General features: G+C 36.6%; 1 protein-coding gene across 4 annotated transcripts in view; it reads left to right on the plus strand.

The window, feature by feature from the left end:
- The window catches only part of E75 (ecdysone-induced protein 75), a 55303-nt gene extending 50989 nt beyond the window's left edge, over positions 1-4314 (plus strand). For all 4 annotated transcript variants that reach the window (XM_011055276.2, XM_011055277.2, XM_011055273.2 and 1 more), the window contains one exon: positions 86-4314. In XM_011055276.2, coding sequence (XP_011053578.1) covers positions 86-2044 — 1959 coding nt within the window. In that variant the 3' untranslated portion in view covers positions 2045-4314. The remainder of the gene's footprint in view (positions 1-85) is intronic.
- The last annotated feature ends 8670 nt before the right edge of the window (positions 4315-12984 follow it).

Below are 12984 nucleotides of genomic sequence, written 5' to 3' on the forward strand. Positions count from 1 at the left end.
GTACCAATAACGATATAGGCGACTTTCAACATGATTTAACGATTCGTTGCCTCCTGACCTTGGAATTTGATTCTTTCTGTTATAGGCATGCCCCTTGAATCCTAATCCGCAACCATTGACCGGGCAGCAAGAGTTACTTCAAGACTTCTCCAAAAGGTTCTCGCCGGCCATACGCGGTGTCGTAGAATTTGCGAAACGCATACCTGGATTCAACCTGCTGGCACAGGATGACCAGGTCACTCTATTGAAGGCTGGCGTTTTCGAGGTGTTGCTCGTGCGACTTGCCTGCATGTTCGATGGTCAAACGAACAGTATGATCTGCTTAAACGGCCAAGTGCTCAAACGAGAGTCCATCCATAATAGCAGTAATGCGCGATTCCTAATGGACTCGATGTTCGACTTTGCCGAAAGAGTCAATTCCTTGCGATTATCCGATGCTGAATTGGGACTGTTCTGTTCGGTTGTGGTGATCGCCGCCGACAGACCTGGGCTTCGTAATACCGAACTGGTCGAACGTATGCACAATAAACTTCGAAACGCTTTACAGACGGTACTAGCACAGAACCATCCCCAGCATCCTGATATACTCCGTGAATTATTAAAGAAAATACCCGACCTAAAAACTCTCAACACCCTCCACTCTGAAAAGTTGCTGGCTTTCAAAATGACTGAGCAGCAACAGCAGTTGCAGGCTCAACAACAACATCAACAGCAACAACAAACACAACATGTCATCACTCCTCAACAACAGCCGCATTGGCCAATGGAAGAGGAACCTCCGGCTTCTTGGGGTTCCGCTTCGGACGTAACTTTAGACGAAGCGGTAAAGAGCCCACTGGGTAGCGTGTCGAGCACCGAAAGCACCTGCAGTGGCGAAGTTGCCTCCTTGACGGAATACCATCCAGTACCACCGCCAAGTGGTCATCATGCGTCGAGCGCGCCTCTTCTAGCTGCTACCCTAGCCGGTGGACTCTGTCCGCATAGACGACGTGCGAACTCTGGCAGTACTAGTTCCGGCGATGACGAACTTCATCGTTCTACTATATCGAAGACTCCACAGCCGCCACAGTGTCGCAGTTTTCGTAAATTGGATTCGCCAAGTGATAGCGGAATTGAATCTGGTACCGAGAAACCTGATAAACCGGCCAGCAGCAGTGCCAGCAGCGCTCCCACATCTGTGTGCTCGAGTCCACGCTCGGAGGACAAGGAAGTCGAGGACATGCCGGTGCTGAAGCGTGTACTTCAGGCACCACCTTTGTATGATACCAACTCATTGATGGATGAGGCTTACAAGCCCCACAAGAAGTTCCGCGCTTTGCGCCAAAAGGATAGTGCCGAGGCCGAACCGGCCGTAATAGTTCAGCACACGCAGTCTCAATTGCATCTACATCTAACTTCGCCACCAGCGCGCAGTCCGCCCACACAAACGACACAATCCCAGTGCCCGCAAACCGCGAGTTTGCTCAGCAGCACGCATTCCACTCTCGCGAGAAGTCTAATGGAGGGTCCGCGGATGACAGCGGAACAACTGAAGCGTACAGACATCATACACAACTATATAATGCGGGGCGAGGCTAGTCCCAGATCTCCGACAGCATCGCCGTCGCCCGCGGAACAATGCGCATCGACGACTACCATAACCACACGTTCGACGCAAGGATCTCAAGGTCTTCTGCAATGCGCTACTACGAGCTATTCGAACAGATGGCCGGCCACCTCGGTGATCACGACGACAACAGGTGCGCGACAACAGCAGCAACAACAGCAGTCTTCCTCGGATTATCTCGCTGTTGCCAACTCTCCGGCTTCATCTCCGCGGTACCTCTCCGCGACGGCAACTAGTAGTACGAGCACGAGTCCGAGACCAACGTCGAGTACGGCGGCTACGTTATCGGTGTTATCGGGCTGTCCGAACATGATGGAGCTGCAGGTTGATATCGCGGACAGCCAGCAACCGCTGAACTTGTCCAAGAAATCGCCATCCCCATCACCATCACCCAGACCACTCGTTGGGCCCTGCAAGGCCCTCTCTCTCGAAGCGTAGTGTTCTCGCGAGCTCAAGTGATTTCCCGTAACATGCACTGACGTGCGCGCGCACGAAACCGGGATGTTTGATCCATTAATCATTAACCGGCGGAAACTCGTTGTCGCGACGCGATACAACCTTCCCCGGCCCTTAACTAGAAACGAAAGTGCCAGGACGCTCTGAGCGCGTGACAAACCAAATAATTTATTAATTTAAACTACTTATCGCTAAAATCACGCGAGAAAGGAGGTGGAGGTTACGGAGGAATGGACAGGGTACATCTCCGTGTATAATCACGAGGAAGACAGACATTCTGTGGCGAGTTGTTTTTTTCGAGTGCGCGAAATGACTATGAATGGACACTTGCATAAAAGTGCCGATTCGATGAAAGCAACAGTGCTGTGTAGGAGAGCCACCTATCCACCTAAAACTACCTATCTACCTGTCTACCTACCTAAAACCTATCTGCTCTAGGTGTATATCTAGAAGATAGAGCATCTACGATGAAAAAAAAAAACAAAGGTTGAGTGTTACAGAAATTAATAATCTATCTACATGTGATAATCATGGAAATCGCGCATCCTGTACAGTCTCCACCTCATTCATTGATCATCTACTCTACTATAATTATTAAATATTATAAAACTAATTAATATTATTGTAATATGTGTAAGGTATCATAACCGTAAAAAATTATCATTTCGTGTACGTGTAGAAAAAGATGCGTATGATACTCTTGTGTGAATGATGAAAGGCAGACATACGGAATGAATGGGAAAAAGAGAGAATGAATGACGGATGAGCGTGCTTGTGCAAATGAATCGGGGCAAATCGAAAAGCTTCTTGATCGCGGTGGCAACCGAGAATGAACATCGCGTACGCGATTTTAAAGAATTAAGCGTTTTGTTATGAGACTGATCGGCCCGCCGCGGCCACCAGTTTGCAATTACCGTACCTTTATATTACATGTCGTGTCTCTTCGTCGGGAAGACGACGCGAGAAGTAATTATATCCTCTAATCGCGTCGTATAGCGAGATAGGTATCGTAGGCCCGCTTAAGCGCGTTATACAATATTATGTGTTGTGTGTGCATGCATGAAAGTCAGATTAGATAGATCGAGACGGGATTGCGAAAGAGAAAGCGAGGTAAAGATAGCAAGTGAGAGAAGGAAGAGAAAGATGGAAAGGGAAAGAAGAGTAAGAGAGAAGCCGCGGAGCGCTCGAGCAAAACGGAGTTCCGAGTAGAACTTCGAAACGCAGTTGTAAATAGTAGATTTGTAAGACTATGTGTTGGTAGGCGCGAGTGAACCTCTTCTGCTTCGAAAAAAAAAATCGTGAGGAAAAGTTAGAAGATACGCGGTGGGCCGCCGCCGACGTGTTGTTGAGACGCCCGCCCCGCCCCCTCCCCTTTAACCATCCAGCATATCCCAGTTCCAGCATGAACATCGCATCGAATACGCTAATACATTCACAATACGCTGAGTTGCGAGCGAATAAAACCGATCTTAAAACAGTTGTAGAAACACTTATGCCTCCTTTCAAGATGGACTAGATTCTCTTGGTTCGACCTAGAAGGAGCTCATGTCTGATTTGAGTTTCGTATTAGTTCGCTCCTCAAATTAACGATTTAAATAGAGTTGCAATAAAGTTCGATCAGATTAAAGGGAATCTACTCGTCAAGGAATGAGGCATTAAAAGCACATTCAATCTTCCGGCTAGAAATATAGCCTAGCCAATTGTATTCCTAAACACCCATCCCTTCCTTCAGCTTAGAGGCCTCTGTATTTATTGTATCTAAAGAGAGAATGCATTTCCTTCGCCGTGTCGCATGTACCACATTCACCTGTTTGTCCAAGCGAATCCTCGTAGAATCCTTTTGTCCTTACAAAAACACGCATATACACACAATATGGACACATTTACACACGACAGCAACATATATGCACACTGAGCGAACACTTATTCTTGTCCTCCTCTCCTCCCTCCCTTCCTCCCTCCCTTCCGCAGACAACCTAGCGTTGATATTCGTAATACTTGTTATGCATAAACTACACATAATTATTATAGTAAACGATACATAAAGTATGATATATTTCCCTATCCATTAAGAAGAATACAAATACAGCTGTTGTTTCTGGTGGAAAAAAAACGAAAAATATGGATAAAATGTACTCTACTACATGCAAGAAATGCAGCCCCGCATATTGCCCAGTGAGCACGTCATTTTGTACGCTTGGGAGTTGTGAGGTCGTCTGAATAAACATTGTCTGGTGAATTATACATAAAAATATATTGTCTTCTTATTTATCTTTAATCCCACAGCCTTCCGATTCTTTCAATAAAAAATCTGAGATCTCTTATCCTATCTTTCAAAGATATTAAAATTCTTGTCGAATAATATATCAGATTTTATTATTCTTGTTTATTTTATTCATATAAGCACAATAAAATTCTAATTTAAATTATCATTAACATATTTAATAATATAAATTGCACTTCTAAAATTAATTATTAATGTGTAAACGAAAAAGACCAAGCAGTTATAATTGCCCCTAAATTAATGTAATTATTCAAGTATCAATAATCGGATATCTTGAATTTTGAATATTTAAGAAAATATGTCTTTACAAATAAATAATTTATATTACCTAAATTTTTAAAATTCTTATTTGTGCGACTCGTATAATTCGACGATCATGCCGTATATTAATTTGAGCTGGACATCTTGATGTTCATATCTTTTTTTGTTGATACCTTGAACTTTTACACAACCTTGGTAAGTATAATATTTAGATACGTATACGACGAAATTTACGAACGCGCGCGTTATCGAAGACGCCAATTACAATAAAAAAAAAACAAATTAAAATATCTTCACGTTTTTTATATTCTCAATATACAAATAATTACTCGCTCTCGAATAATCGATTAGATCGAAAAAAAATGGTTATTCGAAAATATTATTATTTCTATCTCTCATTTAATTATTCGTTTTACTCATCGGAAAAGAATAATAAAACGAGAGTGCAATGCGTACGTCCAATATGTAAATTTAATTATATATAAATTTAATATCGTAATCGATATGCAAGTGTTGATAGTTACAGGAATGCGAGTAATGGGGCTCTTCAATTGTGTTTTTCCATACTTTTTCCGCACAGAACCCGATACATTCAATCTCTCTCGTTGATCCACCGAATCCGCCTACGACGAGGTGCGGTGTAACAGAAATGATAGCCACCCCGCTCGCGTAAATACCTACATTGGAGGCGCGTGGCGCCCCGTGGGCGTCGGTTGCCACGCAACCTAGTTCTCGCTAACGTGAACTGTCCTATCGTGAACTCTGCACTTCGCTTCCACCGCATCATCATGTCGATGCGCTTCATCATAATTGTTATGTCACGCGAGGGCGTATTTTCGAATGAAGATAAAAATGAGCTATTAACTAAAAATATCGACTGGGATTGGGAAACTAATTATCCCCCTGATTTAGCTGCCACGTTCAAATTGATCTGACGTAAATATATTACGGCGCACACGATTAGCTTCGACTCTCCAATAATAAATATATAATGAACATTATTTGAACATGCTTTGTAGATATATCTATGCCTCAGATAAATAGATATGATGTTTTATCTATTAAGTTTCTATTTATATAATATGTACTTGAGATATCGCGCATAAGTCGCGATGTGAGTTTTGTTCATCATACCTTCGTTCTAAGATATGATCTTGAGATTGTAATGAGTCGTTAATTCTCAAATATCAGGGAGTCTCTCGAGTCTATATTTCTATCATATTCGGATTAAGCAAAAAGAAAATGAAGTGGAAGCTACCGAGTAGAGATCAACAACAAATCATCGACTAACAATAAACCATTCAGTAAAACTTACTGCAGAGTGTAATGCGGTTAACCCAAAGGCCGCTCGTTAACCTGCTGATGCTTGGAATTTATGAACATACAACCAATGCAATAGTTAAACAAAATATTGATTATAAATAACATTTTTTGCCTTTATTCTCAATTCTCCCGAATATACCGGGAAATGACCGGTTTCGACTGTCTATTAGTGAGACGAATAAAAATAATAAAGTTAGTACTATTCATTGTCTTATTGTCTCTGTTCCTTATGTTGACACAGGGGGAGAGTACTAGCACAAGAGGGGATGCCGATCTCGTTGGATGTGTCTGCGACCTCGGTCGGAACCTTGAACGCGCTCCTTAGCTGAGACGCAGAGTGCGAAGGCTTTTATGCGTGGAAGGGAGGGGGGGCGGAAGTGCGGGGGACGGATACGCGGCTCGTAATGTGAGGGCGTCCTGGAGGCTGAAACCCAGTCTGGGAATGTACTCTGCTTGTCCAGGGACAGCGCATTCTCTCAAACACCAGTAGAAGGTAGCCTCGAACCATGCACGCCGTTGGTAGGATTCCATCACAAAGACAATACCCACCATCGTGGCTTTCCGATAATTGGATTCTAAGTATAAAGCCAGCCCACAAACGTAAATCGCGAACGCAATCGGGATGATTCCCGACGGGTTTACTCTCGCGATCGTAACTCCTGTGCTGTACGCTGCCACTAATTAAACTAACGTAAAAACATTTTACGGACAAAATTAAAATGTCCAATTCTATATAGATCTATATACATTTATACCGTTTTTTGACTTTCCACAGATCACAATCATAATATGAATAGATCACAATCATAATATGATTCTAATTTTCAAAACTATTTGAAATAAAGTTAATATGTAAATACATATATGTGATACAATTTGTATTAAACTTTTGTATTTCATCTCTTTAAACAATAAAAACAGCATACATACTTCTGACTGGCATAATATCTTCTAAAATGATGTATCACATCGAAATACTTTTATAATACTATGTGTAGAATGGAAATACCTTTTTTGTTTATTACTCAAAACGCTGTCTTCCGGGTTAATACACTTTTGTCCTTCACGACTTATTTCGATCTTTGTCCTTCGTCCTTGTTGCTCCTTTTTACACTCCAGTTTTCCACGTAGCAAGGTCACGACCCTCGTGAAAAACGCACTATCCTCACGCACGAAGCAAGCTCGCCCTGGCCCGGATTTTTTCACCCCTCAACCAACCCGAAAATTTATGAACAGTATGGCCTTCGACCGTCTTTAAGAGGCACGTGCGTTGCCTCATGGAACCCTCCTCGTGAGTCTCTCCCCCGCCGATTCTCTCCAAGGTCCTTTCAGTAAATCCCTTAGGGTCGTATTCACATACTTACAGGTTTCATCGCAAGATTTTAGACGTGTTAAAGTTGCCTGATTACATCTTCGTTAAATTCATTATGTATGTGTGTATGTGTGTGCGCGCATGTAGTTTATTGTATTTAGAATATTTTAGAACATCTCTTTTTTAGAAATAGTACAATTTACCACTTCACTAATAATAGGTATTAAAAATAATTAGAGAATATAAATAATTGAAAATAAATTTTCGAATTTAATGATGAATCGTTGATATTTAAACACTACAAAACGTTTTAATTTTCTCGTAACGGAAAAAATTTCTCGTTATATTCTACTGCAAAATTGTTAGAATTTTATCATGTTTAGTGATAAGCGTGGAACGATTTAGCAACCTATTAAATATTACCGATAATAAGAAATAGGAATTTTTAAAATAAATAAAAGATATTTTATAAACTATTAGGTTGAAACAAAAAAATTCATAACGCTACAAACTTCAAACAGTTGTAATTTCGTTATAACTAAACGAAATTTAAATTTAAAACAAAATTTTTTAAAGCGAAAATATCTACTTTTGACGAATATAGTAACACTATGTATTTTGTGTTTAATCATTTTTACATACAGAAAATTACAAGCTAGATAAAATTGGAAAATTTTTGCGTACTTTATAGACTTATCATGTGCCTAAAAAAATTTTTTAATTTTTATCGTGAAAACTTAAAGATTTCTCTATAAAATCGTTTTTTTTTTAATATTTCCAAGACTTTTGTCTTCAGCGATGCCATGTATTATTCATTCACTGATGAGTGACTTTAGAAATATTTTAGTAAAAATAAAAATATCAAACATCGATCAATTATCACGGTAAAATTATGAGTGTATGATAAAATTGTGAGTGACGAACAATAAATCAAGTTGAAAATATCATTGTATTGTAAAATTTAGATAAAATATAATATTTTATTTCTTTATCATTACTTGGCACATCTGTTCTATTTAAAACAATAAAGAATTATAAACTGTTCAATATATTTAAAATTTTTAAATTATTAAAATTTTATTATACCTTTTAGTAAAATTAATTAAATTAACATTTTATATTTTATTATAAAAATATTAACAAATCAGAAAGAGAATCACATAATTCTTCAAAATACGATGCTATTTTACAATTACTATGATTTTTAGAATAAATTGTAAGAGAAAATTCTCTCTCAGGGAATGATTCTCTTCAATTTATATACTTGAAATATAATTTCGTGAACTTCAAAACTCTTAACCAATTTTGGGAAATAAATAATGTTATCTTTTGTCATCTTTCATTAATTTTAGAATAGAAGTATATAATGTAGGATGAAAGGAGAAAGCATCAAGCTTTCATATAGGAAGCAATGAAGAGAATGAGTAGTTACACCTTGACCTACCATCCTTGGCCATCATACAAGACGTGGATTAATATTTGTGCCTGACAATGCACATAAAGATTGACCAGTTCGAGGGAGAGTTAAAGCCTTGAGCCAACAATGAGCAAACACTCATTATCAGCTACGAGCAATGTCAAGCGACAAGCGAGTTTCTCTCCTCTCACTTTTCACTGTCTCTTGGGCAATCTTAAGTTTTTGCAATGCGGATAGTATTAGTACAAACATTGTTGTTTCATACTGCAATGCAGAAATAAAACATATACTTGTAACATCCCACATTTATTATTTGTAACAAATAAAATGTAAATAAAGCATCATATTATCATTATCACACACTATTGAAATATTAACTGCAAAGATATTCGATATCCGAAAAAAAATATAACAAATTCTATCTCAATCTTATGGAAACTTTATTTTATTAAAGAATTAAAAAAACATATATTATAATTATTAATATATTTATATAAGTTCTTGAGATGTAATTTAAATTTGAATAATAAGGCTGACGTGACAACAATAATTATGCACAAGGATGGTTATACAAAAAAAATGGCCACAAGGGTATGATGTAATCCATATCTTATCTAGGCCAATCAGATAGAATGTTGAGGTTAATAGAAACAAGATATCGGAATCAGGGTTACAAAAAAATTATAATAGATATGTCAAGCAGCAAAGATTCCAATTGTACATTGAAAAAAAAACCCATTTCTTTAGCGTCAAAGTACAAGAAAAAAAATTGCGCTTTTCTCAAGTACATAAGTACTTAAGAAAATTTATCATCCCTTCAACAATCTTTGGCGTAACATAAAAATGACCAAAATATAATTCATGACATCAAAACATGTTCGCAAAAGATTTATCTTACTCACCTATGTAATCCCACAGATTCAATAATGAATGATCTATGGTTCGCATTATCCATGGACTCGTGGAATTTATTATTCATGATCGAGCTTTGGAGAAGAAAAAGAAGTTTTGAACTTTGTGTGTGTGTGTGTGTGTGTGTGTGTATGATTCTTATATTAAGAAAAAGATGTGAACAAATATTAAGGGAAAAACACGGAAGTCACATTCACGTCACAATATATCAAAAGGGATACATATACAAAAGTAAAACCATCACTCTCGAAGATCAGAATAACTTGCTGCATTTCCAAATGACTTACATGCAATGAGAGAAACAAATTTGTGAATATAATTGTAAAATATTTATAGTTAGAAGCTCCTAATAACAATATTATAGCCGTAACAACCATGAGCTCCATTTATGATTATTATGGCTATAATATTAGTAGATAATAATTACTATATATGTTCTCTCAAAATAAAAAATTTATACTATAAACAATGATGAATATAATTTAAAATATTAATACAATAAAATATTAAGATATAAATGACACACACACACACACACACACACACACAAATAAAATAAACATTTTTATTCAGTAAATGCAATTAGCTGCAATTATATTTCTTAGCTTTCTTATTTACTATGTGTTGTGGCAATAATAACTAAAAAATATATTAAGAAAAACTAAGATAAAAGATTTTCAGTGTGTATAATTATTGTTAATAGCACAATTGATTATATTATATGATTAAAACATTTATATTTATGTCCCAAAAAATGACTATTTATAGTTAAATTGTGACAATTGCAATCATTTTTTCTCTCAGTATTCTTTCTGCATGATCATCGATTAATGGAACAGATATAAATGAAAAACACGGAGTAAGGAAAGATTTAAAAATATAAGTAAAATAGTATTATGTCAAGTCTGTTTAAACTGTTATGTATGACATTTCATATTGCGATATACCTCGCGTGCAAGAGTCGCTCAGTTATACTTTCGAATATGAGCTCTTGAAACGACAATTTAATTGCAATATGCTGTGCAGGCGCGCATTTAATGAATGCAACGAATGCGTTTTCACTTTTCCAGTGCTTTCACTCTCGCAAGTGAGCCACTTTTTCCAATACCACGTATCCCGCAATGCCATGGAACTAACTAGAGTTTATAAATCAATTTTGTAAATGCAAAACGTATTAACAAAATATTCTCTCTAAAAAGAAAAATCTTTTTATACTCTTTAAACTTAATAATGATATGAATGATACACAGCATTATGCTAATTATTTTCCTCCAGTGTTAAAGAAAACAAGTTTTAGTAATAAGACACTCAGCCTCTTTAATTATATCAAGTATCCATTATCTGTGTTAATGATTTCGCGTGGCAGTCGGATGAAATTTCAATCGAGCAAGGAAAACAACATTGATAAAGCGTAATTAACCGTAGAATGAATTTATCATAATGACTCTCTTTTCCCTTCTGCAACGGTCACTAACCTCTGTCGATTTTTACATATATGTTTTATTAGAAATACAAGTTAAGCTTAACTTTACTATAATTTTATGAAATATAATAATAATCAATATTAGTGACATAAATAAGTAAATGAAAAAATAATGAACGAGTTTAATCAAATATAAATCATTTTTTAAGATAATATTCCATTTCTTTTACCCTGAGATTCATTTCAATGTTATATTTTTGTGACACAAGTCGATTACTCACAGTCCCGTTAAAACTCGTCGATATCAGCTCTGAAGTAGCTCTGACTAATCCGAATCAATGACCCACTTACCTCAAATCGCGTATTTTTTTTAGGGAAGTCCCACGTTTCATAAAAGATCCGTAAAAATTTATGCTCTATTACGTGTGATAATATTTCATACGTTTTCGAGGTTCGATGACCTCCACGAGTCTTGCTTTTGTGTATGCATGTTATTCGTTTACTCAATTAAAAGCTAAGAAATGCCGCAGCGTTTATCTGAGTTATCTCATGAGGATAAAAACAGAAAAAAAAAACATTTAAAAACCCTAGACTATTTCTGAATTAATAAACCATTTAAATTTTAAGTAAATTTTAAATTGTATGCGATATTCAGTTATCGACATATATCCAATATTGAAAGGTTTACAAGTCGCGAGAAATGATAAAAGTGATGAAATTTCGATTTAAAAAAGAGGATTGAAACATAATACTTTTTTTTTAATCTGCTTTCCGCAGCTTAAAGATTACTGTTATCCGCAGTCATCCTTTCGATTCGAAACATATCTGACTTCAGGGTCGACGAACGCCGCGGGATTTTCTCTTGTCTTCGCGGTGACGAGGCCGAGGTGACCATACGGTATTTCCTTTCGGTCAGGCAAGAGCGCGGGAGTGAACGCGAGCGCGCGTTTATTGTTAGAGAGGAGGAAGAAGTGGTTGGAGAAGGAGGAAGAAGAAGATGGAGAAAGAGGAACGTGGAAAGAGCAGATGGAGGAGGAGGGTATAACTGTACCATCTTTCCCGAGGCCTGCCAACTCCTTCCAGGGTTCACGAACCTTGTCGACCGAACCAAATTCGAAGGTCATTGCTCCAGTTCCAGCTACCTCGTGGAATCCATATAACGTTCGCGAATTCGAAAGTAATTAATTATTTCTCAGATTACACTGAACATCCAATTTTATTTGTCAAGTAACAAATGTTTCTTGTAGGATCTTTTACACTGAAAAAGGCTATGTTCTTTAGAAAATTCTATCATTCATCAATTTTTAGAAACTCCGCTTTAAATTTCTGATGTAATAACGCAAATTTTTAATATGTAAAACATGTACAGCTATATGTAATACATAAGTTCTTTTTGTTCTGTTTGTACAATTTTAAGTGATATATTAAATTTAATTTTAAATGATATATTAAAATAATAACACTTCCTTGGCAATAATTAATGTAAAAAAATCATAGTAATTTACAAAATTACCGGTTCTTAAAACCCCATAATGATTCTTAAGCCCATTTTACAATTGCGTAAGCGTAGTTGTAAGTGGTTGTAGTTGTAAGAATTGACTAATTATAGTCAAATATTTTTCTCATGTTTGATTGTGTATTTTACTCTTATAAAAGAAAAAAGTTGTAAAGTTGTAATTTGCAGAATTTTTTAAAAAATAAAGTTTGTAATTTCGAAAACTATGGGCGATGAAATTTTTTTAACTTTATATTCTTTTATATAAAAATATATAAGAATCACCATTCAGTTGTGAACCCTTTTGTAAATTAATATTATTAGCTAAATTCACAATAATTTAACAAATTTCATTTAAAAATAAAATTAAAAAACTTTAAAGATTCAAGCGAACTGATAAATTCAATAATAAATTCGTATGGGCTAAATGAGCTAAGCACGTTGTCGATGCAAAAGAATATATTGTTACAAATTACAAAAATCTTCCAAACATTT

The sequence above is a fragment of the Acromyrmex echinatior genome, chromosome 2, assembly GCF_024713525.1.
Source record: "Acromyrmex echinatior isolate Ae372 chromosome 2, ASM2471352v2, whole genome shotgun sequence".
Lineage (NCBI taxonomy): Eukaryota > Metazoa > Arthropoda > Insecta > Hymenoptera > Formicidae > Acromyrmex > Acromyrmex echinatior.